Source organism: Drosophila obscura, unplaced genomic scaffold (assembly GCF_018151105.1).
Source record: "Drosophila obscura isolate BZ-5 IFL unplaced genomic scaffold, ASM1815110v1 contig_4, whole genome shotgun sequence".
Lineage (NCBI taxonomy): Eukaryota > Metazoa > Arthropoda > Insecta > Diptera > Drosophilidae > Drosophila > Drosophila obscura.
This window is the reverse complement of record NW_024542828.1, coordinates 2,623,858-2,650,867: the sequence shown is the minus strand read 5'-3', so window position 1 is coordinate 2,650,867 and position 27,010 is coordinate 2,623,858. Positions and strand designations below refer to the sequence as shown.

The window sequence follows — 27,010 nt, the reverse complement described above, 5'->3', positions numbered from 1 at the left end:
GAGGCAGCGTTTTGTGTAGGTGTCGCCATCTAATAACGAATGCCACATGCAACACATTGACGTGTTGACTTAATGAAGCAAAACGCGCGCGTGTTTATCAGAAATTAAATGTCAATTGTTGAAAACTAATTTCCACGCATGTATGTACTCGATGCCACACCACACTCTGCCACCCCTGAGATACGACCATGCCACCTCCTGTGGCACCACATTAAATGACGCGTGCCACGGTAAGTAAACAGCGGGAGTCGCCTCACCATTTGGGGCACAGGTGGGGTGGATAATAAATCAATGCCACGGAGCGAGCCGCTGACAGGCCGCAACGTATGCTCAGGAGCACTCTAATCTCCTTCTCGAAGGTCCTCTTTGAAGGTCCTCCTTTGGTTGCAAGTGCAACAACCACGGAGGTACCTCTCCCCGTGGCACAGAAAGAGAGAGAGAGAGAGAACGAGCGTCCTTGTCACTTTGATTTACGTGATTTCTGTGTTGTTTTAGCCTTAGTTCTTGCCAAACTTTTTTGACTTTGGCGATTTGCATTTGAATGGCTTTCTAATTTATTGCTTTTAATTGCCGAAGCCCCAAGGATACCCTTAAAGCTGTTCTCTCTTAAAGTTCTCTTTTATCGAGTGACTTTATCGAGGGGATAGCTTTTTCAGTTTCCATCAGAGGAACCCACAAAGGAAGGCAAATAAAAAAGGGAGAGAGGGAAAAACATGGCAGAGGCCAAAGCATTTCGCAGCTTGAAAGGCATTTCTCATATTAAAAATGTATCAAATATTTCTGCTCTTTGGAGCTCTTTGGATAGCCAGAGAGTCAGGAAGGAAGGCAGGCAGGCAGGCAGACAGGCAGACAGGCAGCATGCACCGAAAAATAACTCATACGCATACGCAATTTTCAATATTGCCTGGCATGGAGAAGAAGGATGTGCAACCGAGTAGGGACACACACGCACACAGTACACAGGGAGGGGGCTCATGCATCTGCTTTCATTTCGTCCAGAGTCGAAGCCAGCAGCAAGTATGCGTCACTCGGGGAAAGGCATCACCAACGCCCATAATAGAAACCCACATAATCATAATCAATCTCTCTTTGTGCTTCCGCAGAATTTCGCATGGCTCCAAGTACGTGGAGCGGGGCAACGAGCCCCGTCTGGTCATCGACAACGTCACCTACGAGTATCAGGGCGAGTACGAGTGCCGTGCCACCAGCTACATCAATGGCCAGGAGCGAGTGGCCATATCCGATCCGGTCTCACTGCAAGTTGTGGGTAAGTCCATGTCCATGTACCAGTATATCTGTGCAGCAAACCGCAAAAGACCACAAAATATGACGACAACGGCAGGGTAGGGCCGGCAATGGTTGAAGAATCAACGAATGGCGTATGCTCTGCAGAGGAGAATGGGAACTGCTGTAGTTAGGGTATTCGCCAAGAGGAAGGAATGGTTGCAGCCATCTTTGTCTTTGGCTGTTTTTCGTGTTGTCAATTTCTGGGCAGGACCTGCAGAGAAGGTGACAATCAGGCGATAAAAGAAGGTCTTCGCTCTTCGGGCTACTCATTTAGGTACGGGCGCACATCGTGCAACACCCCGTGCAACTAATGCACACTTAAAACAACTAACAAAACTCCATTAAAAGCTGCAGCCGGAAAGCGCCTGCGAAACATTTTAAGCGCTTGCGTTGCCGCCTCGCAACGATACGCCACTCCATGCCACAGAATTTCGCGGTGGCATGTTGCAACTGGGCAACAGACTAAACCAAAACGTAACACAAAATCAAAATGAACTTATGACCGCAGTGCCAGCGAAAAAAATAAACGTAGAAACTGCCACGGACACAGTGCCCGAAGCGGGGAAAAAAACTGGACAGCGCACAGAAAAAATGTATAAAAAAAAATAGAGAAGCAAGAAATATTTAAATTTAGTGCTGAATACCACAGCACGTACATAATTTATGACCAACCAAGGACACGAGCAATTTAGCAGCGCCACCACGGCGAAAAAAAGTGCACAAAAAAAAAGGGAATAAATATATATACATGTCCTATATGTAGCACATACATATGAACCGAAAAAACTGGACACCACATTACATCTGGGATCTGGGAGGGAGTGTGTGAAGTAACTAACGAACTAACTAGCTAAGTATATAGTATGTGTGCAGTTACAGCAGCAACAATCCAGGCAGAGTGTCGCCAAAAAAAGAAAGAAACAAACAAGGGAGAAAGTAAAAAATTCCTCATTAAAAATGGCAAAGTTGTTGACCCTCTGGAGCACTATACGATACTGTGCTGTTCTCCCCCTTGGATGAAGCTGAAGAAGCTTCTCTTTTGTGAGCACACCCTCCTTGAGGAAATGGGAGTTGGAAACACCTTTCTAACAATTTGATATAATTTATGGCAAAGAAAGATTTACCCTCTCTTAAAGAGGAAAACTATGAAAGGGGAGAGACTGAAACCTTTTAATAATTTTATATAATTTATGGGGACCAAGACTTTTCCCCTTTCAAAGCAAGAAGCAAGAACTACTGCACAGCAGCGCCTGGCCATGCATTTTTCTATGATTCTTAAAGTTTTCAAGATTCCCCCAAGAAAATTAAATGTTGCTAGTATCGGGGGAATGACTACACCCCTTCAAACAATTTTATATATAATTTCTTACAGCAATGCAGCTCGTTGAATTCGTTTGTGACGACCAAAACTCAATTAAAAAGCCATCTCTGAGGACTAAACGTTGTTCTCTGTTATGCCCCAACATAATACATTTATACCCCTAACTCTAACTCTTTTCTGTATCCTTTTTTCCTTTGTATTTGCAGGTGCCCCACAGGTTCTACGTCTGCATCCTTCGATGCACACCATCTCAGTGAAAAGAGGAGAGTCCGCCGTTCTGACAATGGTCGTCTGTGCGGATCCGCGACCACTGCGCGTCGCCTGGGAGTGGGGTTCACTGCGTCTGGAGGCCGGTTCGGGCATAGGTGCGTATACCCACCCAACCCATCCATTGCTTTGATGTGGCAGCCACCAGTTAATGTTCAGCGTTCGGTTTGCGCGCTTCATTGGGCGCCAAATGAAAATGCAATTAGGCTTTCAGTGTGCCTTAGTTGTGGCTATTCCGGATTCAATTAGCGGTAGATTCTGCTGGAGGGCTCATTATGGTATGGTTGCCTCTACAACCAGTTTTTTGGCATTCAATTCGCGCTGGAGAGCGGCCACAAATCAAGACAAATTACACGAGGCAAACAGAGTCAGAGTCAGAGTTGGACAAGAAAACTGCCAGTGTCATGTCTGCGTTGGGGTATGGAATGGGCAGGAAGATGCCAGAGGCAGTGGCTGTGCTAGTGACTGTGGCAGGCAACGTTAGAAGGCGCCCCGTAGCTGCAGACTTGCCACGCCTGTCAGCCAACGGGTAATCCGAGCTCCAACGGACAACAGACAACCAACCCACACACCCACACACACACGATGAAATTTCCTGCTCGTTTTTCCAGCTGAAACTCTTTTCTGCAGCTCGGTTCCGTTTCGTTCCGTTCCTCCGCGTGGCATCTGCCCTTGAACTGCAACGAATCTGGTGGCTCTAGTGGCTCTGGCCAGCATTATTCTTCATTTTCAGCTGTCCGTGTCCATCCAGCGCCATCCTTCGTGCGTGTAATCCTGCGTGTTCGCTTGCCACCGACACAAATCAAACGAAGCGCATTCCAATCCCCAGTCCAATCCCCAGTCCAATGCCATTTCATGTAGCTGTAGCATTGCTGTAGCACTGCTAGTTAGCCCATCGAATCGAATGATTAATGTCGGGCCCCTCCGACAAATTCTGTGTAATTTGAGTGCAATTATTTGGCCAATTCAACAAAATGTCTCTCTCTCTCCTTCTCGTTTCAGATCGCTTCCGGGCTGATGATATACTGCAGGACTCTCGCGAGGATTGCTACCTGTCCACCCTGAACATCCATCACGCCGATGAGCACGACTCCCGGCCCTATTATCTGGTGGTGGAGAACGAGCGGGGCACCGATCGCCATGCCATACATTTGATTGTGGAGGGTACGTTTGCAGGTGCATAGAATTTTCTTTGTTTTTCTTTACCCCCTACCTAGCTCCTGGCCCATGCTCTACACATTTCCATGCACCCCGCATCTCATTCAAACATCCCGCATTCGAATTGCATTTCAATTAGACTTGCAATATTCAATATTTACGCATCGACTGCACATGCAACTCATTAAATATTATATCATCATATCTCATTCCCTGCATCCCCTGCCCCCCAGTATCCGGATTTAATTAAAATCAATTGCACATACAATCCGAGTACTCGTACGAGCCACACACTACTATGATACACAGTAGCCATACTCGTAGTGTGTTGCGTTTGAAAATGAATATGAATTTTAACGATTGCATAATCAACACATCAATTACAACCATATCCTTCTGCTGAATATCCTCCAACGCTGTGCCGGACAGAACCTTACGAGATGAGCTACCTGATGGGCGTGGCCGGTGGCTGCATGGCCGCCATTCTACTGCTTGTGTGCCTCTGCATTTATGCGATCAAGAGCAAGAGGTGCTGCTTCAAGGGTAAGTTTACAAAGGGGCATATATATGCGGGGATTTAATTGGGATACAAAATATTCATGGTTAGGTTCTGTCTGCCTAAAAATCAATATTCCATTTTCTATTTTATCAATGTCCCTACTATATCAACAGTCGACCTCAATCCCTCCCCACAACAGAAAATACCACATACATGAACACAGAACAATTATCAGACCAGAGTTTTGCTATTAATTACGAGGCGTCGCTGTCAAGGCCGCGACAATTAAAACTTCCTTCTTCATTACGGAGCCTGCCCCACCAGCCCCCACACCTCTTTCACACTTTCCCCCTGCTGCACGCTGTCACACTAATTGCAAAAACACAAAAACTTGCAGCCAACACACACACAAACACACAAAGCAGAGAAATGCGAGAGGGAGCAAAAAGCGAAAAAGCGGAAAAAATGGCTGCCTAGAAGAGGGCTGCGTCTCTCTCGCTCTCTCTTTCCCCCTCCCTTTTTTCCCTTTGTGCTGCGAATACTCTTATTTCTACTTGAAACTCGAAACTCAAATAAATCTCATAAAATATTCATTAGCGTCCAACGCCTGCGGTCAGTCGCAGTCTGCGTTTCCTGTTTAACCCTCCTCCCACCCTCGCCCTGCCTTCTGGTTAGCACACAAAAGGGTTAAGGTCTTCTGGACAGCTTTTTGTTTGACGCTACAGCATTTTCATCTAGCGCTTTTCCTTCCTTTTGCCCACGCCGCGGCGTCTGTGTGTGTGGCAGGCGGGAGCTTTGCCTAATTAGAAATCAAAATTCAGACGAGTAAAAAAGAGAAGAGAGAGCGCGGCAAAAACTTTTTTCGCCTCAACAATTGTAAAACAATTTACAAAAGAAGGCAATGGATAAAAGTGGAAATGGATAAACTTTTTGTTTCGCCTTTGCTCAAGGGCATTCAAGGGGAAGTAACACGCGTACCCCTACGTCCTTTCCATGTATCCACATGATCTGTAAACACTTTTCACCAGCTAATCGCAATTTCTCAGTTGTCAATCAAGTTGTCAATTTGCTGACTAGAGTGAGTGAGTGAGTGAGTGACTGACTGACTGACTGCTGCAGCTGGCGTCAAGTTGTCAAATGCCGTTTGACAGATCTCTCAAGTGCGACCCGACACCCATCCATGTGCCACAAATACAACACACTGTTCGCTCGACGCTCGACGCTCGACGCTCTAAAGTTACACCCCTTTTGAGATCCATCAAAATTTCTCAGGGCTTTACACGTTTCCCAATCAATAAGTCGATGGCTCATTTATCAATCGAAACGGGGGAGGGGAGGGGACGCACACAAATATATGAATATCTGGTTTCGCAGCTAATTTCTACTATTTTACAAAGCCCCTTCTTGGGGCGGAATAAATTCCTGCATATGGCCAGAACTCTAATATAACATTTTTCTCTTGTTTCATTCCGTTTTTGTACCTCCACATTGGACTTCTCACATGGCAACGCGCGCACAGGTTCCACTGGCTATAAATCATCGGATAAAGACAGGTAAGTTGAAGCGTAATACGTACACACCCTGCCACCCTGCTACCCTGCTACCCTGCCACCCTACTACCCTTTCCCTAGCACTGGCAACACACGTATTCTCATAGATAAATGACCATTTTGATATATATATATTTTTTTGTATGCAGCGGCAGCCAACAGGTGGCGCTGGCATGCCAATTTATGCGCCCCTACTGGCCGAATATGGCACAACGCACACACACACACACACACCTATACATACTCGTATATCCAAAGAGAGGAACAATGAAAAATGCTTTTCACTGCATCTCCGTGCGTCTCCCTGTGTGCTGCATAAAATATTATACATTTTTCATATATTCAATATATGCGGGCCAGTGGAATGGATGGGGTTTGCCTTTTTGGCTAGCAGAAAATGTTTGCTTGGCCAACAAAGAGAGATAAAATACTCTCACTAAAGGTGCAAAAAGGAGACAGGAGCTTGGGCTATGTATTATTCGTAAACTTATTGAATTCGGGGAAATATCTTTCAGTGAGCAAGCTTTAGGAGCAATATTTTAATGAGAATTTCATGCCGTTAGCTATGATAGTTCAACAGTATTATTGCAGTATTCCTTTGTCCAGTATGGCACCTGTCCAACTGCTGCTACGTTCTCAAACTCCCATTTCCGTTCATAGAGTATTTTCGAAGTATTTTTCTTTGTTTTGGTAGCACAACAGAGCGAACAGAGGAGTAGAGGTAGAGCAAGCCTATCGCTCATTGTTGCCTGCCTGCCTCCAGTCCCCCTCTCTGTACGAGTAATATGAGTTATGAGCGGTGGTTCGGGCCATCCACATCCAACTCCGTGGAACCACCAGACCTCTGTGCTCCTCCGCTTGTTTCCCCATTTTAAAATTACTATATTTTGTTTATGAAATATGGAATGCACACACTATCACATCTCACAGAAATTCTATAGCATGCAATACATGGAGTGCACATACAATTTGTGGGGCACGGCACGCCAATATGGTGAGGCGGAAATGGATTTAGAATTTCCGCTCCAACGGCCAGAACAATATTCGATTTATATGCAACCAAAACATGACCGAAACTCATTTAGGCCCACATTTTCAGAGTTCTATCTTAGGCCACCATTTCACTCGGAGGACATGCCTTCTGGGGTTCTCAAAGGAGAGCAAAAGTGGGAGAATTTTTGGGGGAATATCTAATTTCCTAAACCCCAAGTAAACAATTGCCTGGAGCGAGGCAACGGCGACAAAAACTAAATAGATATTCAGATATGCGTGAGGGATACAATTTGCCAATCAGCGATAGAAGATACCCCCAGTCAGCATCAGCATCAGTCAGGCAATAGGCCACCGAATCCAGCATCAGTCAGAGGACCCCTCAAACCCTCCTCTAACAACCAGAGACCAGGTCCCACCCAACCACTTAACCACCACCCACACAATTGTCACTTGGGCAAACAATTTTGGCTAACGATTTCTTCTCGTTTCCGTTTCCCCCGCAGCGAGAAAGCTGATTTGAAATCACGCTCCGATAGCACGAGTGGCCCTCAAGGTGATTCGATTTACACGACGCCCGCCGGCTTCCATCATCACCAACAGCAGCAGCAGCAGCAGCAGCAACAGCAGCAGCAGCAACAACAACAGCAGGCTGCGGCAGCGGCGGCAGTGGCGGCAGCAGCGGCCCTACATGCCGCCTCGCAGCATCCACAGCAACAGTATCCGGGACATGGATCGCCGGAGGCAATGAAGGTACGCATGGCTGCAATGATATTACAACCGCCCACTAGAGTCTAGCAGGCAATTGATAGCGAATCCAACGAACACCAAAACCAGAAACAACCACACGAACACGAACACGAACACCAAGACCAAGAAAACACACAACAACAACAACAGCAACATCCACACAACAACCAAGAACTCGAACCGGAAGTGGATGACAGCCATGTTGGTCACAATAATAACAACAACAACAACAAGAGCTCCACAACGACCACAACGGGACTGACCAGTAGCGATAATACGAATACTTTAGAGGCAGCCAAAAGTGGCAGCAGCAGCAGCAGCAGCAAGAACATTAAGAGCAGTAACAAAAGTAGCAGCAACAGTAGCAACAATAGCAACAATAGCGAGGGTTCCTTAAACAGTAGCAAAAGTAGCAGCAGCAGCAGCGGCAGCAGCTGCAGTAAGAGTAGCGCAGATCTAGAGAACAATATGAATAGTGCACCCAAGCCCCCAAGTGCGGCGGCCAAGCTGCTCAATCTGAATGTAACCAACGAAGAGGATGAAGAGGCGGAGGAAGAGTTGGTGCAGCAGAAGCAGCAACAGCAGCAGCAGCAGCAGGAGTCCATCCTCTCGCCAGAGGAAACCCAATTGCTGCTGCAAAGGCTGAGCATTAATAATCCGTTCTATCGCTTCCGCAAGCAGAGCAACTCCTTGAAGGAGCTGCGACGCGGGAAGAGGCGGACCCAGGGCCAGAGCACACGCTCCCGCTCCCGGTCCGAGACGGATCTGGGGCAAAAGGTGCCTCAGAACTTGCCCCAGAAACCACACCAACACAATGAAGCCAAAGTTGTAGTTGTATTAGACAGTAAGCAGCAGCAGGAAGTAGCCATAAGCCAGAATAAATATAGTTCGAGTAACGCTAGCCTTAAGACTAGATCCGTAAGCAGTTTAACAGCCTCCCAGGGAGCCAACGACAGCTCCACGGTGATCACGAATCCCTTTTCCATCTTCCACGATGATGAAATTCTCACTCTGAGTGTGAATACTCGACTGAGAAGTGCAGCGAGTGCCAGGAGTGCGCGACCCCAGCGCACAGGACGTGGCCTGCGGCGTCTGTTCGAGTCGCAGAGGCCGAATCCGAACCCACCAGATCATCATTACCTACATGGAGTCCCGGTGCGTCGCTTCGAGCGGCAGGACTTTGATCAAGACCATGAGAGACGAACCACCACGGGCAAGGCCAAGCGATCCAGGGCGATCTTTAAGCAGCTGTCGTTGAGGAAACTCCATCACAGATCCGAGGACCCACCATCGCTGCCAAAACTGAAGCTCAGCTATCCCAATCGCACGCACAGCATCCAGAGCATGCGGGCCGCCGGCAGTGGAGGCTACGACATCCAGCACACGGCCTACCATCCGCGACTGCAGACCCAGACGCCAGCCAATAGCAGCGCCAGCACCAGCACTGCCAAAGCCAATTACTTTGAGCGGCTGCAGGCCAAGACGCGGCAGGGCATCCAGAAGATACGCGACAAGTGTCGCAACTTCAAGACCAGCAGTGGCTCCGAAGCGGGCTCGGGCAGCGAGTTCAGTGGCTTCCACACCCTGGCGAAGGATGAGAGCTTCCGCTTCATCAGCGACCGCACGCACATCTCCAACTACGAGTCGCGCTGCAAGCAGGCCACCATCTACAAGAGCTACAAGTCGGAGATTGACCTGAGCAAGAACCTCCACTACCTGGACGCCTACTTGGAGGAGAACTTTGACCAGCACCTGAGCACGACGAAGCAGTCGGCCCACTCGGTTGGTCGCGTGAGCGGCTCCCAGCGAAGGGCTCTGGCCACGCAGCCTCATCAATATTCCCATCCCCATCCCCAGCCAGAGACGCCGCGAAGACGCCACAAACGTAGCCAATCGCAGGCGAACAACGGAGGACTTCCTGCCAACTACGAGAACCTGGGCACGCTGCCCATTGCCTCCAAGTCTACGCGACGCACGGCGGCCCTCAACTCCGACTCGATGAGCAGCTCGGACTATGCCTCCGTGTTCAGTGGCCCAACAACAGCAACGACAACGGCAAAGCGTGAGAGGGAGCTGCCGCCACCCATAACACAGTTGGAGCCACTGCCGCAGGCTGTGGAGGAATCGCGGGAATCCAAGGAATTCAAATTGCGCTACGAGCACCCGGACAAAATGTGCGAATACTACTTTGACAACCTAACGAGTTACGCGCTGGCCCTCGAGGAGAGCGAGGACCTGCTGCTGGCGGAAAGCGCCAAATCAGCGAGATTCTTCTATGGCGACGACGACGATGACGACGACGAGGATGAGGATGAGGATGAGGACGATGTGGGAGTTGTAGCTGGCGGAATGGCGGCAGCTGCTGCTTGTGGAGAGCCTGATTATACGGCCCGGGACATACGCATTCGCGTCAGCGTCAACGAATGCGAAGACGCTGATTGGCAGCAGCCGACAACGTATAATGAGAATCTGGCCGAGAGCACATTCTACCAATCTCTCAATCAGCATTTGCAGCGACAGCAGCAGGCCAGTGGCACGGGCGGCAGGGTCGAGGAGGAGGAGCATCCGCAGATTGAGCACCACGAGGCAGACCATCTCCTACTGGCCGGAGCTGGTGGAGCCGGTGGTGAGAGCTACCTGGACCACTTCCAGCGGCAGCGTGGTCGCAACGAATTCGAGCGTGCCCTGACCTCATCGCAGCACTATCAGGGCGGCGACTACTATGGATTTGGGCGAGGCGCAGATGTCGGTACGAATGAGGCCGTGTATGCCACGAAACAGCGTCGGGCGGACTTGATGGAGGCGCACTACGCCCGCAGCTATCAGGGGGAAGTACGGGGCCCTGGGAGGAGCAGTAAGCCAGCGGCGACTCGCTATGGACTGGAGATGGAGCGACGACAACCACCAATGGCAGGGGCAGTAGCAGGAGCAGCAACAGGAGGAGCCACCGCAATGCCAGCTACAACCGGCAGTGTCATCAATTTGGCTCTGCCACAGGGACAAGGACAAGGGTTGGGATTGGGATTGGGCGGCGATGCTCTGTATGCCACCAGCAGCAAGCAGCAGATAACGATGACGCCAACCGCAGCATCAGCAGCAGTTGCAGTTGCAGGAGCAGGAGCAGCAGCAGTGTCATCTGCCATGCCGCAGTTTCATCCGACAGCAACAGCAGCAGCAGCAGCAGCAGCACTACCAACAACAGCAGCTGCATTAGGAGGGGCAGCAGGAGGAGCAGCCGGAACCGGAACCGGAAACGCAAACAATCGCTACATGCTGGAGAATTTGCGCAAATACTATGCGAATCAGCAGCAGCATCCTCCCGCGCACTCTGTGAACTCCTCGTCGCTATCCAATTCCTCCTCATCGAACTCGTCAATGTCGCAGCAGCAGCTGAAGCTGAATCTAAATCTACCCAAACAGCAGCAGCATTTGCTGCCCCGCCGCAACTCCAGCACCTCGAACGCCTCCTCCACAGCTGAAAACTTTGACACCTTCATAACGTTGCGCAATGCCACGGCAAATACGTCCACGGATTATCTATCCAAACAGCAGATGCAGCGCCGCGTCCAACAGCAGTCCGTGCCGCTTACCTCCGCTCTGAACTATTACGGACACGGTCCGCCCACTCCGACGCCCACACTGACTCCGGGCGTGGCATACAATGGCAAATTAACGGCAACCGCAATGTTGTCACAAGTAAATTTAAGCAGAGCTGCCACCACGCAGCAGGGCACGGGCTCCGGCTCGGGCTCGGGCACGGCAGCAACATCTGCCTCGCTCTTGCCACATCAGCATCAGCAGCATGCCAGGGCATCGGCAAAGCCAGTGACTGCAGCAGGAGTCGTACCCGGAACCGGGCCAGGACCAGGACTCGGAGCCGGAGGCGAGAGCTTCATACTGGAATATGAATGTTAGCGCTCAATTAAATTGCTATCGATCGTAGGGACAGAGGATGGGGATGTGGATGTGAATGTGTATGTGGACTCAGATACGGCTGAGGAGGATTCAGATTCAGATTTAGATTCAGATGAGGAGCCATTGAATTGCAATTTTTCTGTTCTCGTTTGCTATTTGTATGCCCTGCCAAAATTACAATTACAAATTGGCCAAGTTGCCACATCGCTGATTAGGAGTCGTGTGTACAGATACAGAAGCATCCTACAGATTGTAAGTGTGTAATATATGCAATAGAGGAAGGAGTGAAGGAGCATCGAAGGATATCGAGCAGCCAATTATTCTTATCATATCAGAGAGCAGAGGACAAAACAAAAAGAAAAACAAAAAGAAAAAGAAAACGTTTGAATGTTGCTTGTAACCACTCGAATATGTTTTAGAGATAAATTAACGTAAACTACTGACAATAATGCAACCATTCAATTATAAAGATATGGATCTTGCGAATCGAAGCGTAAATAGCATAAAGCATAGCAAATAGCCTAAATGTATTAGTCACAATCTTTAGCGGGGCAGCAGATACAACTGAAATCTAATCGAGATCGAAGCATAAATCAAATTTATAGTTAAATCAATTACAGTTATAGGAGTATACCATATATATATGTGTGTGTATGTATGTATACCCGTAAGAAGAACTAGAGCAGAATGCCCTTCATGTATACTATACTCCCATTAAGATATCGAATTTTTCGAATAAACTTCATCATTCATTTATCAATCAAAATGAACAAAGAAAAAAGTTACTATAACTATATCGAACAGAACTATCTAGTATCTACTATACACACATATGAGAATGGGAAAGCCCCGACCCCTCCCCATTGATTGTAAAGTGAGTAAAAACCCCCGAGCACTTAGAGCTTCCAGTTGATGAAACCCTAAAGAGAATATTCACATGGCTGCTGTTTGAGAATCTATAATTATATGTTAAAAGTATTGATTTGACGAGAGAGACAGAGATGCAGGGAGAGAGAGAGAACTTTTGAAGTATTCGTTATGTAAATACAACTACAACTAAAGACATGTACGAGCGAGGTGGTCCCTTCAACGATCGACTTTAATGAGCAGACAGTGCGTATGCGCAATATTTTCCCATTACACACACACACACAGACACACACTCACACATCCGTTCGTTTGTGCTGGCAGCCACATAAATATTTGTACAGGCGGCCAACAAAAAAAAGACTCTTTCAGAGGCTAACAAACAGACCGAATACTTTGGGGAGGACACATATGAAAATTGAAGGAAAAAAGTACTGAAAAAGGAACGGCGGAGCGGCGTATGTATGTGAAATGTATTTCATTTCCATGCCACAACGCCTCGTCTGGGGGCCGGCCATGCAATTATCTGTGTGCGCGCAATTTATCTCATTTGCGGTTGAGTTATTTCCGACTGCAGCAAATAATACTACTCGTGCCACGTACCATTGGACCCATCCCCAAACCCCCCACCGTCCAGAGAGAAGCAGACTTATTTTTTTGTGCCACAACGCCACATCTCTTTGGCCCATTCCATATGGCGCAACACACTTTTCCGCTTAATTTACTGTCAGGCGGCAGATGCCTTGCTCCGGCTCTGGGTCCGTGCAACTCCGTTCAGGTCCGTGCAACTCCGTTGTCAGTTGACAACAGCAATTGCTGCATAATGCATGCCCCGGACTCTGTGTAAGTTCTCCTGTCAACGTTGCTGTCCGTCCTCCTGCCACAAAGAGAGGGAGGTGTGTGTGTGTGTGTGTATGCGTGTGTGTTTGCGTGGAGAAGGCTTAATGCCTGTTTGCCGCTTGCAAAAATAATAATTCATTGGCTGGCCATCAACTTATCGTCAGAGAGTGGCCGCAACTCCTCCTAGCTGCATCTGTTGCAAATAAATGCATAAAAGTCAAATTAAAATTTCATACAAGAAGAAACTTCATCATTAACAGGCGATCGTTGATACCAGGGTAATACCACTCCCCCCACACAACCCCCACCCCACCAGATTCTAGAAAGGAAAGATTCCATTTTTAGTTGGACAGAAGACAAGGGACAGATACAACAACTGATACTACAGATACTACAACCGATACCATAACTATTCACACAGAAACACTGCTACACAAGAGCACATGATTTGAAATGAATCTGTGTCGAGGACAAGAACTGCCGCCAAGCGTGCATTTTGTACAACTTGAATTTTTTCACTTTTCTATATACTTACACATATATATTATATATCATACATATATATACTGATAATGCCTAAGCCCTATGTTCGTGTGTGTTTGCGTTTGTTTAAGAAGCAGAAACCAAAAAAAAAAAAAAACAAAATCAAAATCAAAAAAAAAAAACTAACCATAAAACGAAGTGACACAAAAAGTGAGCAGACTTAAGCTCAAAGTTTATTTAAGTTTACCGATGATAATATACACATATATATGTCTACATATATGTAGCCTTTTGTATACATATGTATGTATATATGTATGTATGTATGCCTATGGTTACATATAGCATACATATGTACTTATAGGTGTGATCTTGGAACGCATTCATTATGTTTTACGTTAACATGCTAATGCTCTCATTTAGTTTACATTATATTATGTATATGTATGTATAACTTATGTTAATGATGTTACTACTACTACTACTACAACTATACTATAACTACCGACATTTATTCGATTAGTTTTCCTTTTCGATATGAGATTGAGATTGATTCCCCGAAGGTGCAACAACTACCAAGTATATTGTAATACTATCTATACAAAAAAACCAAAAAAAAAAAAAAAAAACGTAAAAAAAAAAAGAAAAACCAAATATCAAAAGTATTCTATACTCTACTCTACACCATGCGGAATGTTTTACCTTGCCAGACCCCCCCTCCCCTAAACCCCCCCAGTCAATGAACCATGTAAAGCATATCGAATCAAAGCAAATAATCCAGTAATCCAAGTACTCCAGTAATATTCCAGTAATCCAGTAATGCTGTATAATCCAGTAAAGCAACTGTCTGTGCTCGATGCATTTTGTGCAACTCAAAACAATTCCAATTATGTTTCTCTTTTTGTTTCTGTTTCACTTCTGTTGGCTCTCATTTCTAGTTCTATTACCATTTCCGTTTCCGTTTGGCATTTCAGTTAGCATTTGTGTTGGTGATACGAACAGAAATACACCTCACACATTTTTTTATTGCCTGCTTTTGGGCGCTCGCGCGCGATCGTGTCATAATATTTGTTACACCTTTCATTTCCTAAAAACATGCATCGCCTGCCTTCCCAGCCCGTGTTTGTGCCTGTTTTTGTTTGATTAACAACCTGCAACATGTTTTGGCCTTATCTTTTCATGCCTTCCGTTTGCGTTTGTGTTTGTGTGGTGTGTGTGTTTGTTTTTCATGAGTTTTCCCAATCTGTTGTCTTTATCTGGAACGCTGCCAAATGCTGAGAATGTAACCGCAACGAATGTCCCTGATATTTGTGTGTGTATTTTGTCCGTCTTTCACACGTGATAACTGTTGTTTTTCATATGATTTTCACACCCCCGCCACCCATTCCATACCTTTACGAGTCTTGTGATTATTTTTATTGCTCTCAGTACAAACAACAGAATTTACTACTCTCCTCCACATAGCATACAGAGTATATGTACTTGCGAAGGTTATATTTTGTGTTATCCTACTCGTGTAGCATGTGTGTGTTTGTGTGTGTGTGTGTGTTTATCGAAAGTTTTCTTTGCGTTTTAATTAACCACAAAAGACAGACAGAAGACGGATTCTGAGAGGGCACCGAGTAAATAGTATTATCTTTTGCATACTTTTGCATTTGTTTGCCTGCTCGGAAAAACAAAACTCATAAATAAAATGGCCCCAGACACGCACCACAAACTGTCAGTGCATAAATCAGAAAACAACTTGCAACTTCTGGCCGACAAATGGCCCTGAGATGCCGCCCTCCACTCCTCCACTCCACTCCACGACTTCTGACTCCCGACTGCCGACAAAAGTTTTCGGCCCATCCGTCGTCGTCGTCGGCGGCTGAACATTTTGGAACATTTTCATGCAATTTGTTAAACGCAGCATAATTTCCCGGAATCAACAAAAACGTTTTCATTGCATCATTTAACAATTTGGCGCGCTTTGCGCAAACAAAAGAGGAAAATGCAAGCTGCATGCGAGCTGAACTTTGTCCAAAAACTTTGCAGCTGCCAAGACTTTTTAGCCCAAGATGTGGATAACAAAAATCCCTGCTTAAGCGTCAGCTTCAGCTCCAGCTGCAGGGCCCAGGGCACTGGCTCTGGACAAGTTCTGCTAATCGCATAATCCAATTAGTTGTTGTCACAACACTTTGATACGTTGTTTGGCCAACATTCGGGCCGTCAGTCAGTCGGGCTTAAAGGGCCGTTAGACAAGTTTCGTTATGCAAAAGTTACTCGCAATATAATGATTGAGTAAGTGGCCCGGAAACGAGTTGCCCAAATCCAAATCCGCATCCAAGTTGCAAGTTATTTCAAGCTATGAGTATTTCTTATGGCCAGCGCACCCAAAACACCTACACTCACAGATACACCATTAGGCACAGATAGAGATACAAGATACACCTACCAAGCACTTGGCATGTCCACTCCACACGAATGCAATTGCACCTTTTTTGCACTTACATTGGCAAGGGTTAATTTACTTGAATATCGTCAGAAACTTAAGAACATTCAAATGCTTCATTGAAGACCACTTGACGCTACTCCATTATCTGGATATCCCCCAGATCGATAGATATTCTCAGTCATAAGGGAAATTATTGTTAAATCATTTCAGACCAGCAAACATTCCATTTCATTCACAAAAGAGATTGATCCATTAAAAGAACAGCCACATTCAATGAATATAACTTTCCCCATTGCAAATTATTTAAATCCACTCAATAATGTGGAGGAAAATCACTTTCAGCAATCCCACATTGTTATATACACTCAAACATAACCGAAATCATTGCTGATTGAGCGGAAAACAACCCATTCTTTAAATAAAAAGATTCATTCACCAAAAAACTATCCACATTCGAGGCATGCAAAACAAAAACAAGCAAAAATAAAAAGTTTCCCCTTTTCGATTTCACGCACTGAGAGTTAAAAAGAGTTTTCTTTTGCGGCCATTATGGCAGTTAATTACAAGCAATTAAGGACTCGTCTGAGCAGAGCTCGATAGCTCGAAAATTTTCCATTTGTCGAGTGCAAACAAATCAAAAAGCAGTGCAAATGCAAATAATAACAATAAATATAATCACACCACCACCTCCTACGACCGCGTACCTCCAGTATGTACCTCCCGACACCATCGACAGACAACAGCAATCATCATAATTTGCAATTATTATAATTTCATTCCGCTGTCAGTCATGAAATTGGTTTGCATTCACATCGCATTTATTTTGCACGCGGAAAAATTCTCCTTAAATTGTATGCGAACAAAAATTAATTAAAGCCAGAACCAGAACACTACACAAAAAAAGCTCCATTTATTTAATTAACAAAATTAATAATTATAAGAGCCGTACAGAAAAAGTATGGGAAAGTGAGAACCAAATGTGCTTTATGCATATTAAAAAGTTTGAATCTTTTTCGTGGAATTTTGTTTGGTTCCGATTCGCTCCGATTTTTGGTTTTTATGTCACGTCCGATATTTGTTTGCGTGCGGGGCCAAAAAGCATAAATTTGTTTAAGGATAATTAATTCCGTTTTTGATTTTTTCGTAGCACCCCTAACATTCAACATCTGCATTGTGATTGACTGTGCTTGATTATTTGTTTTGATTTAAATGTTGTATGTTCAATGTAATCCGTATTATCCATTCAGTCTATCATATTGTTAATTTCTCAACCTAAATAATACTCCCCCGAATTTAGTTGAAGGTAAAGATATACGAAACGGAGCGTTTGCAGACGCCGCTTAAAATTTACATACGGAAGTCGGCCAACGATCCGCAGATTGAGGCCACGGCCACAGACATTAATTCTGAGAGCATTTGATTTCGTTCCGAGTCTCAAGTAAATGCAATGTAAAAATGTATGCACTTTGTATTAATTTATGATTTTTATGTGTACAATAAATTTATTAATATTAATCTTAATATTTATTTTAGCAAAAAAAAGAAAACAAACAGCAAGCGACTTTAATTTAAATAAAACGAATTTTATATATAATTTTTTAATCCAATTTTGTTCTTTTATTTATTTATTCCACTAACAAAAGCAGCATTGAAATGTTTTACTCACGTTTTCCCCAATTTTTGTCTCCTGCACACAGTTTTTGTAAGTTTTAAGTCGATTTTGCTTTATGTTTTGCGATGTCCTATTGGAGAACTATTGTTCTGTATTTCTGTACAGGTCTTTTGGTTAGTAAGTGTTGAAACTGCCTGGCGTATGCTCCACAAATTGGACTTCCACATGCAAGAAATTATAGGATATTACTTTTACCAAAACATTTTCTTCTACACTTTTTAGCATTTATAGAAGAAATTGTGGAACATGAAATCTGAACCTATTTCAGTCGAATTTATAGCTACAAAGATCTTTATCAGGCTCCATTTAATCCGTCTGATCCTTAACAATTGAAAATAAATATATCAGAGAAAGAAGTGGCCCTCAAAGTATATAGTATTCCATTTAATTTCTTATATTGTAGATATAAAACCAGATCAGAGCAGGTATATTTGATTTATAATATTTTTAAAGAAATATAATCCCAGTAGATAAGCATCCAGATCTGATTTGCATTGATTTGTCCAAAAGTTGAAACCATATTCAATTTGATAATCCCTTGATGTGGATCCCATTAGCAGATCCGTGAAAAGAGCTAGCTTAAACTATCTTTTAGTTCCACCTGCATTATTCTTCACTCACACACACACACACAAGAGAAACACCCACACGTATACAATGAAGTATTTATTTTATATATCTTTATATTCCCACATTTCGATCTAGCATTCTGTCTCTCTCTCTGTCGCTCGTGTCTGTGGCATTTTGTCTATTTCGTTTGTATTTTTTATAGAAAAATCTTCATGGAATTGTTTAAGCAAGAAAACAGTAAACCAAATTTAATAAACAAAAAACAACCCCAAACCCCTCCCGCAAAGCAAATATGTTATATAAATATTTATATGATAATTATGAATAATGCAGAGCAAGTAATTTGTAGAAAAAAAAAGAAAGAAAGAAAAACCAAAACAGCAAACAAAAAATAAGTGAAACTAAGGAGAATGGGAATAAGTAACACATTATGAATGAAACAAATTTATAACGAATAAAAAACAAAAAACAATTCAATTTCGAATGCGTGTGTGTGCATTAATATTTATTCATTCTCGTATTCACTTTTATTCAGTTCTGTGTGTGCCTGAATGACTTTTTGATACCCTTGCAGAGAGAGGGTATTTATTATTTGATAAACAGGTGCCCGTCTGTCTGTTTCTACGAAAAATACAATTTCCTCCAAGATACGATCACTACCTACCTATTAAATGCCTGGGACAATAGATATTAGAATACATAATTCTAAAGATAATTAAATATATACATATCTTCAAAATAGAATCACTCGATCATATACCTACATATATTTATGTACCTTTCATAGTAATAATTGATCTGCAAGGGTATCCAAAGCTTCGATCATTAAAGCCACAATTTCCTTCGTGTTGAAATTTTGTGCAGTTGCCGTTACAGTTGCAGTTGAATTTCCCCATTAATATTGCATTGGGCATTATTAATAATATTGATTTTGTTCTTTGGATTCCTCTTGTCTGTATCTGTGTCTGTACTCGTACTCGTATCTGTGTGTGTGTGTGTGTGCCTGCGTATCTATATGCGTGTGCTCTGCCTTGTGCAAACGTTTGGATAATTTTCTCTTTGTATGTATGGATGGATATGAAACAATAAAATATGTTTTTTTTTTCTCCTTTTCGAGTTCTGTTTTTTTGTTTTGAATTGTGATTTATTCATGAGTGCACTGCGCTCTCTGCACTTACATCTCTTCACGACCCAGTTTTTGGTATTGGTTTTGATATGAATTTATTACAAAGGTTTCCCCGCCCCAGCCGTCCCTCACTGTTAGTTGATTGAACATAATATTTTTTATATACACTCAAGTGTTTGGTGACTGCTGGAGTTTTTAGTAGATACAAATCGATCCTGCAGCTCATCAGATGACCCACCTAAACATAGATACACACACACCCACACACTCTAACGAAAATACCCACGAATACTCACATAGATACACTCAAACACTGACTATTTTTGGCATATGCTTCAACTTGAATTTGAATATGAATTTGAATATGAAACCTCTTGCTGTGATGACTGTGATTTGTGTTTTATAAACGAATATATAGAACTAATAACCAAAACACGTATGAAAATCTTTTAAGCATTAACCAACACTGGAAAGAAGCAAAGGAGAAAGCTAGTACATACATAAAAGATAGAGAAATAAAGAATCGAGCAGTGGAAAGCAGAAGATCAGAGTCTAGAGATTCCTCCCGATTCGAAGTGATTTATTTATTGTTTTTCAGTGTAATATTTTTTTGATTTTTCTTTTGCATTACGTGGACTTGGTGAGCAAATACCCACCCCACAACCCAGCCACGCAGTCCGCCCAGCCCTAGTCTTGTTCCAACCTCTCTCTCTTACTGTCTCTCTCTCTCTCTGTCTCTCTTGTCTCTCTCTCTATATATATATACTTATATATACGCATACATGTAAATTGTTTAATTGATATGAATTGATTGATTGATGATCTTGACCTTGAATATATATATATAAACCACCTAAATATATATATACCAGATATACTAATGAATATGAATATTTATGTAAAGGATTACATTTTTTCTTTCTCTTTTTGATGAACTTTCGATGATGTAATAATAAGCGAATGAACTGAATTGAATTTTACTTTGATATTAATATATATCCAAGCATACACCCACCCAAACACACACAAAAATCCAACACATATACATATATAAATATATACTATATACGTATATATAAAGCCGGAAGTTGGTGACATTCGTTCCTCGTTCGTTCGTTCGCTCGCTCGCTCGCTCGCTCGCTCGTTCGCTCGCTGATTGATGATTGATGATCGTGATTTGCCAATTAAAAATACTAACTATATATTCTATATGCCATATACTCGTATACTCGTATACCTACCCCACCAAAGCCCCCAAAGAACACACATTCACACACACACACACAATTTCTAACAGTTTTCGATGAGCTGAATCATGATTTGTTATGTGGTGCAAGCGGAATACGAACGTTTTTTATCATTGGAATTTCTGTATACTTTTGTTGCATTTTCATTTGGAATTTATCTACACACACTCACACACACATACATATACAAATATCTATATATATATATATATTTGATTTAATAATGAATTATATTAAAAAGATCTAGCCCATAGTGTACGCATCATCCAGCGCATATTGTAATTTTAAACTGAATGTCTTTCTTGTGATCAACCGAAGAGATGTCTCCCGCCCGAAACAACACACTAGACACCATTCCTGCCCCAATAAGTCGGCAATAAAACACACACACACACACACTCATATTATACTCTGACATACCCATACATATATCCTTTCATATGTGCGCACCCTGTTCCCACCTCTCTCTCGCTATCCTTTCTGTACTACATCTAAGCCGAAGCACGTTCATTCTTATTGCTCCTTTTTATTGGATTTCACACTGCGTATACTTGATATTTGCCATGCTGCACCACTGCTCTCCCTGTAACTCTCTCTCTCTCTCTCTCTCTCTCTGTGCACTCTCTCTCTTCATCACACTTTCTCTCTCTCTCTCTGATGTGGCACAGATGCCGCTGGAAAAACTCATTAAAAATTAATTAAGCCAGCAATTAATAATTTCACGTTCAATTTAAGTTGGTAAATGAATTAATGTTGTCCCTACCCCAAAAAAAGGCATCAGTGCCATCGCAACCACCAGAGATAACATAAAAAAAAAACGAATGCCTAACCAATAACCCACTGACATGCACATACTTTCCAATTTCCCATCCCTACTATAGTCATCTACCATACCGCCTGTTCCACTTTTTTTTCGTACATTTATTTTCGAAACGCTTTTGTTAACGTAGCCTCTAAGCCAAGCTTGTGCCACTGCCTGCACCGCACCAGCATATTGCTACAGTTTCCCCCAAAAGTAATTTCCATATCGCTCTCTTTTTTGCTCCCTTGTGTGTGTGTGTTGTTTGGAAACTAGTTGCAGAGCAAAACTTTTCTAAGTGTACATAGTACGACTCTGTTCCTTTTTTGTTTATTGGTTTTTCAGTTAATTGCAATTTTAAATATATTTTAGCTAACGTAAAAATTGAATTAAGCATTTCACCTGCAGCCACAGAATTATAATTTATATTATTCTCTGTCTGTCTCTCTCATTATCTGTCTACCTGTCTCTGTCTGGTTGTTGTATTTTATTAGTTTGAAACCATTTTTGAAATTGGAAAAAGTTCATTTCGCTTTTGTTTGGATCACTTTTTTCCCCACTCAAGTGCACTAATTATAAGTTTTCTAGTTGAATTATAATTTTCATCCGACCACTCTTTCTATCTCTCTCACTCTATATATCTCTCTCTCTCTCTCTCTCTGTGTCTGCACCACTCTTGCACAAAAAAAAAAGATATAGAAAAAGTAAAAATATGAAAGCTCGTTGCACACAGCACAAGTTTGATTGAAATTTTGTATGGAAAAAGTATAGAGTTTAGTCGTTCATACATACTATAACGTAAATGCATAAGAGATTTACTAGTTTAAGCGCCTTGTGAGCTTTTATCAGCAGAAATCAATAACTTCTTTCAGTGAATAAAAACAACGTAAGTACGTACGGGGGCTCTGAGATAATTTTTCACACATATTTTTAATGACAATCGACTCGCTGTTGTATATATTCCCTTTGATATTTCACTCTTGAAACATTTCTCATGCGTCACGTGGCGCAGAACCTGAATGTGGCTCCGGATATGATTTATTCCTCGCCTCGATAGTTGACTCACTGATGTCATTGCCTTCTTATGGCCTCGTTATTCGTGTGCATGCCTTTCAGCAATGCTTTAATGCCTCATTGCATTCACAAATACACACTGACAGACCCCAGAATCGTCTGCAGAGGAGACACACCAGAACCCATACTTCAAGAGAGAGCACATAATGCCTCGACATTAATTTTATTACATCTTTTGCTGGACTTCTTTTGCTTCCTGCTACAGCATTTGCCTGCTGCTGATGCTTCCCGTACGTGGGAAACGTCTGAAAAGGAAAATCGGTAAGAGTTTTCTTCTGAAGAAGTATTAAATACCCTATTTATGGCTTATTTCTGATTGAAAAAACAGCCCTAAATTTTAAACGCTTCTCTCCAATTCCGTAGAACGAAGCGATAGTTTTTTTTTAAGTGACTCAACACTACGTTAAATGGTTTTCATTCTGAGGCCCTCTCAGAACTGTCCTCACCAGTAATGCGTACAATTCCAGGGCATAGCCGTTTGCTCAGACGTTAATAAATTTGATTATTTTTATGTTTCGCCGTTTCCGTCTCAGTTGGTGCCGCATCTTCGCTGCAAGCAGAGCATTTTATTGTATTTCGTTTTAAGTTCAATGCACTATAAATTTCCCAACAAAAAAAAAAGGATTTATGTTGCACTACCGCCCCCCCAGGCCCAAAAACACGCTCGACATCCCCTTCTTTCACTGCTGTTGCCTTGCGTTGCACCACTCCACACAGCCATAATTTATTGCGTGTGCATTTCCGCTCGGAGTTCATCCAGCCAGGCCAGTCGATGCTTTCAATGTCTTAAAGCCTTTAATTTAGCAATTGAACATACAGCTCTATATTTATGTGTGTCCTTTGTTCTCTGGGTAAATCGGAAAACAATTGGTAGTTCAGGAAAACTTTTCGGCCCCCTCCCCTATAAAATTAACTCTAAGCAGCGGCAGGAAAGTTGTATTTACAGGCCACGTGAACTGCTGTGTGAAAAGCGGAATTACCCAACAGGAAAGCAACATGGAAGCCCATAAATTCCTGCAGCTGCTGCAACACCCACCACCCCCGCTCTCTCTCTATCCACTCTTCTTCTTGTGAAAACTAATGACAAACCCCTTGAAAATGAAGAAACAATGCGCGCATAAATTACGCTCAAGGCGTTGCCCCGAAATTGCATAGCAATGGCTTGGAAGCGAAAACTAAACGCAGATGGAGGAAAAAATAATCTCAACTGACACTAGAAGTGGCATGGAGTGGCAGAACGGTGGAGTGTTGGAGGAGTGGTGCAGGACTAGCAGAAGTGGTGCAGGATGGTGGTGGTTCCCTCTGGAGAATTGTGGCACACAATGGGGCATCAAATTACAGCAAACAACAAACAGCAGGCAAAGTCGAACTCGACTTGGCAGACAACTGCCACGCCCAGCCGCCGAACCGAACTTTGCATTGTCGTGTGGCTCGGGGTTTTTTGTTTCAAAGTGCCACACGGCGTATACGCAATTTGTGGGACTTCGGATGTGCGTGTGTGTGTCTATTGTAATTTGGCGCCATTATTAAAAATCCTTTATGACGCCTGGCAACGTCACAGCAGCACCAGCCGCCGCTCAGATTTCAGTAAACGCATTCTGTGTGCTCTAATTGCGCCATTAAAAGATGACAAACAAAAACCCTAGAACTCAGACTTCGTCTCCAGATCTCCAGCAGCAGAATCAGTACCAGACCATGGCTCAGGCGACAGCAAACACTGAATTCGGGCGGTGTTTTGGGTTTTGGGAGTGTTGGGTCCCCATCTCCGCCTAAGACAAAAGCCAAGAACCAAGAACAACAAAAGCGAGAGGCAAAAGGCATTTAATATGCTTTTTATGCGTTGCCATTCTCTGTTCTCTGGTACACATTTGCCTTACTCTTTTCCTTCGATACTCTTGCAGAGGACATTAAGATTTTGAATAGAGTATTTCCAGCCAGACAAGGATGCATCTTGTACACTAAAATTATATTATTATATATTCTGGCAAATATCCTTATTAATGCTGCGAGCAATGTAAATAAGTCCAAACCATCCAAGAAGCCATGATCACTGTGAGGGAAACTGTTACTGAAGATATAGAAATGAGTTGAAATTAGATCGATCATTCATTCATTCCATTAAGTCTTTGGAAGATAAGTATTCCTTTGTTTCCAAAGTTTCATTTATTTTTATATAATTCAAAGAAATGTTTGGCTATATCCAAATCCAAATAAATCGTTGTCGTATCTAGGGTATCTAATTCTTCGTCTACCAAAGCTTTTCTTTGCCACTTGTTCTCACTCTTTTCTTCCTATTTTTGGTACTTTTGTGGAGTGGCGGAGTGGCGCGGATGTCATAAATGGCATGCTTCATGCCATGGGAGTGTTCTCTAAGTGTGTGTGTGAGTTGGTCTGCGTAAAGTTTCCGCCATGCCTCCACCTCTACCACTATAAATGTAATTTATGAGTGTGTGTGTGTGTGTGTTTGCAGGTGCATTTTATTTTTTAATATGGCGCCACCGCCAGGCAAACACCACACACAAAATTTGCATTTTATGAGCTCCGCTTCCTTTTTTCGGCTTCGCCAAGTAAAATAGTAAATATACACACAACTAGTGGCCGTAAAACTAATTTAAACACGCACCGGTATGACGTGCAACCTCCCCTCGATCCCTTCGTTTACCGTTTTGAGGCTAACTTGTTTCATCAGTCCATAACAGAGTCATTTCATTGACAGAGTGGCTTGGCGCACAGGGACGTTGCATTTTAATTTTGAAAGCGAACATAAATGCTGGAGATTCTTAACAGTCTGAGCTTTTTTGGAACTGAAAACTAATGATCTCCTAATTTTTATAGCAGCTTGTTATTAACATCATGGGATGACCTAATAAGTCTTTCGAAATTAGGTTTGATACTCGTATAAGCCTGATTGGGACTCATTCCCCCCCACACGATGCCTGAGCAATATTTGATTAGCTTCCATTCCGAACGCGAAATTTAGACAAATTTATGAACTCATACCCAAGTAGCCTTCCAGAACGAGTTAAGGGAACTACCAGCCCATTGCGATAAGCAGCAACCTGGTTAAAATTCGCTAACAGCCAACCGAAACCATCCTTGGGAGTTTGCTGCCCTTATTGAAAAATTAAACTTGTAATAAAATTTAATGACTTTGCGGTTTTTTTAATAAAACCACAAGAAACGCCCGCAATTTGAGCGCAAATTTGTGTTCATAATCACAATTTTTGTACCTTTTTTTTGCTGTTGCTTTTTCTTTTGCTTTTGCTTTTGCTGGTTTTTCGGTAATGACCACACGGAATATTTTGGCTTAGTGCTGGAAACCTCTAAGTTCCCTTTTGCACGCCCATTCCGTGGGAAGAGAGGGGAGGACCCGCACAGTGCGTGCAATAAAAAGTAACGAGGCTGTTAACATTAAAGCAAACGTTTGCCTTTCACTCTGGTCAAGAAGTCAGAGACTGAAAGGAGGCTGAAAGAGAAATACCTACAGACAGACGGTGAAGAAGGCGTGCGGCTCATGGCCGACTCATCGAGGTTAAGTCGGGGCGTTAATATTTAAATTTATACTGCGGCCGGAGACGGTGCTGGAACCGGTGTTTGGGGTGGCGGCCGTGGCCATGGCGGCGGCAGTCATGGCAGTCGCACGGTCTTCTCGTTTGGCCATCAATTCAGCGTTTAATGCCTGCGCAAATATTTGCGCAATCAGCAAACAAAACAAGCAGCGGCCGTCCACTGTTTAAGCAAAGCAATTGACCGTTGTCCGAGTCTGAGTCCGGGTCCGGGTCCAGGCCTGCCACAACGATACGGACACGAATTCGGACAGAGACACGGACAGGAGGGGACACGATGAAAGCGACACGACCGCAAGTTGTATTTCCGGTTGACCCCGAGTCGTGCTCGTGCACATTCCAAAATGGGCAACGGATGCCGTGGCAGGTGTGACGGCCCCCCTTTTTTATTTCGGAACCCGCCATCAGTCTGATGGCCACACTCGCCCACTACCACACTCCCTTGCTGTTGCTCTGTATCGCAATGGTGTTGTAAATATCAGTGTTAATCATTTAATTAAACTACCTTTCGGTGTCTGCCACAGTTTGGGTAATTTATTTTGCTTTCGAACAATTACTGCCTCAATATGCTATCTGTTATGGGGCCATTATTCTG

At 43.5% G+C, this 27,010-nt stretch overlaps 1 protein-coding gene across 4 annotated transcripts in view; it reads left to right on the top strand.

Annotated features, from left to right (window-relative positions):
- LOC111071018 (hemicentin-2) overlaps positions 1–27,010 on the top strand; it is a 79,061-nt gene that overhangs the window by 43,979 nt on the left and 8,072 nt on the right. For 2 of the 4 annotated variants that reach the window (XM_022362110.2, XM_022362135.2), the window contains exons 9-14: positions 1,104–1,267; positions 2,815–2,973; positions 3,878–4,051; positions 4,463–4,576; positions 6,052–6,085; positions 7,579–7,825. In XM_022362110.2, coding sequence (XP_022217802.2) covers positions 1,104–1,267; positions 2,815–2,973; positions 3,878–4,051; positions 4,463–4,576; positions 6,052–6,085; positions 7,579–7,825 — 892 coding nt within the window. Of the gene's footprint in view, positions 1–1,103; positions 1,268–2,814; positions 2,974–3,877; positions 4,052–4,462; positions 4,577–6,051; positions 6,086–7,578; positions 7,826–17,658; positions 17,875–27,010 lie in introns of those variants that run through there. The other 2 variants (XM_022362127.2, XM_022362118.2) reach the window with 2 other exon arrangements.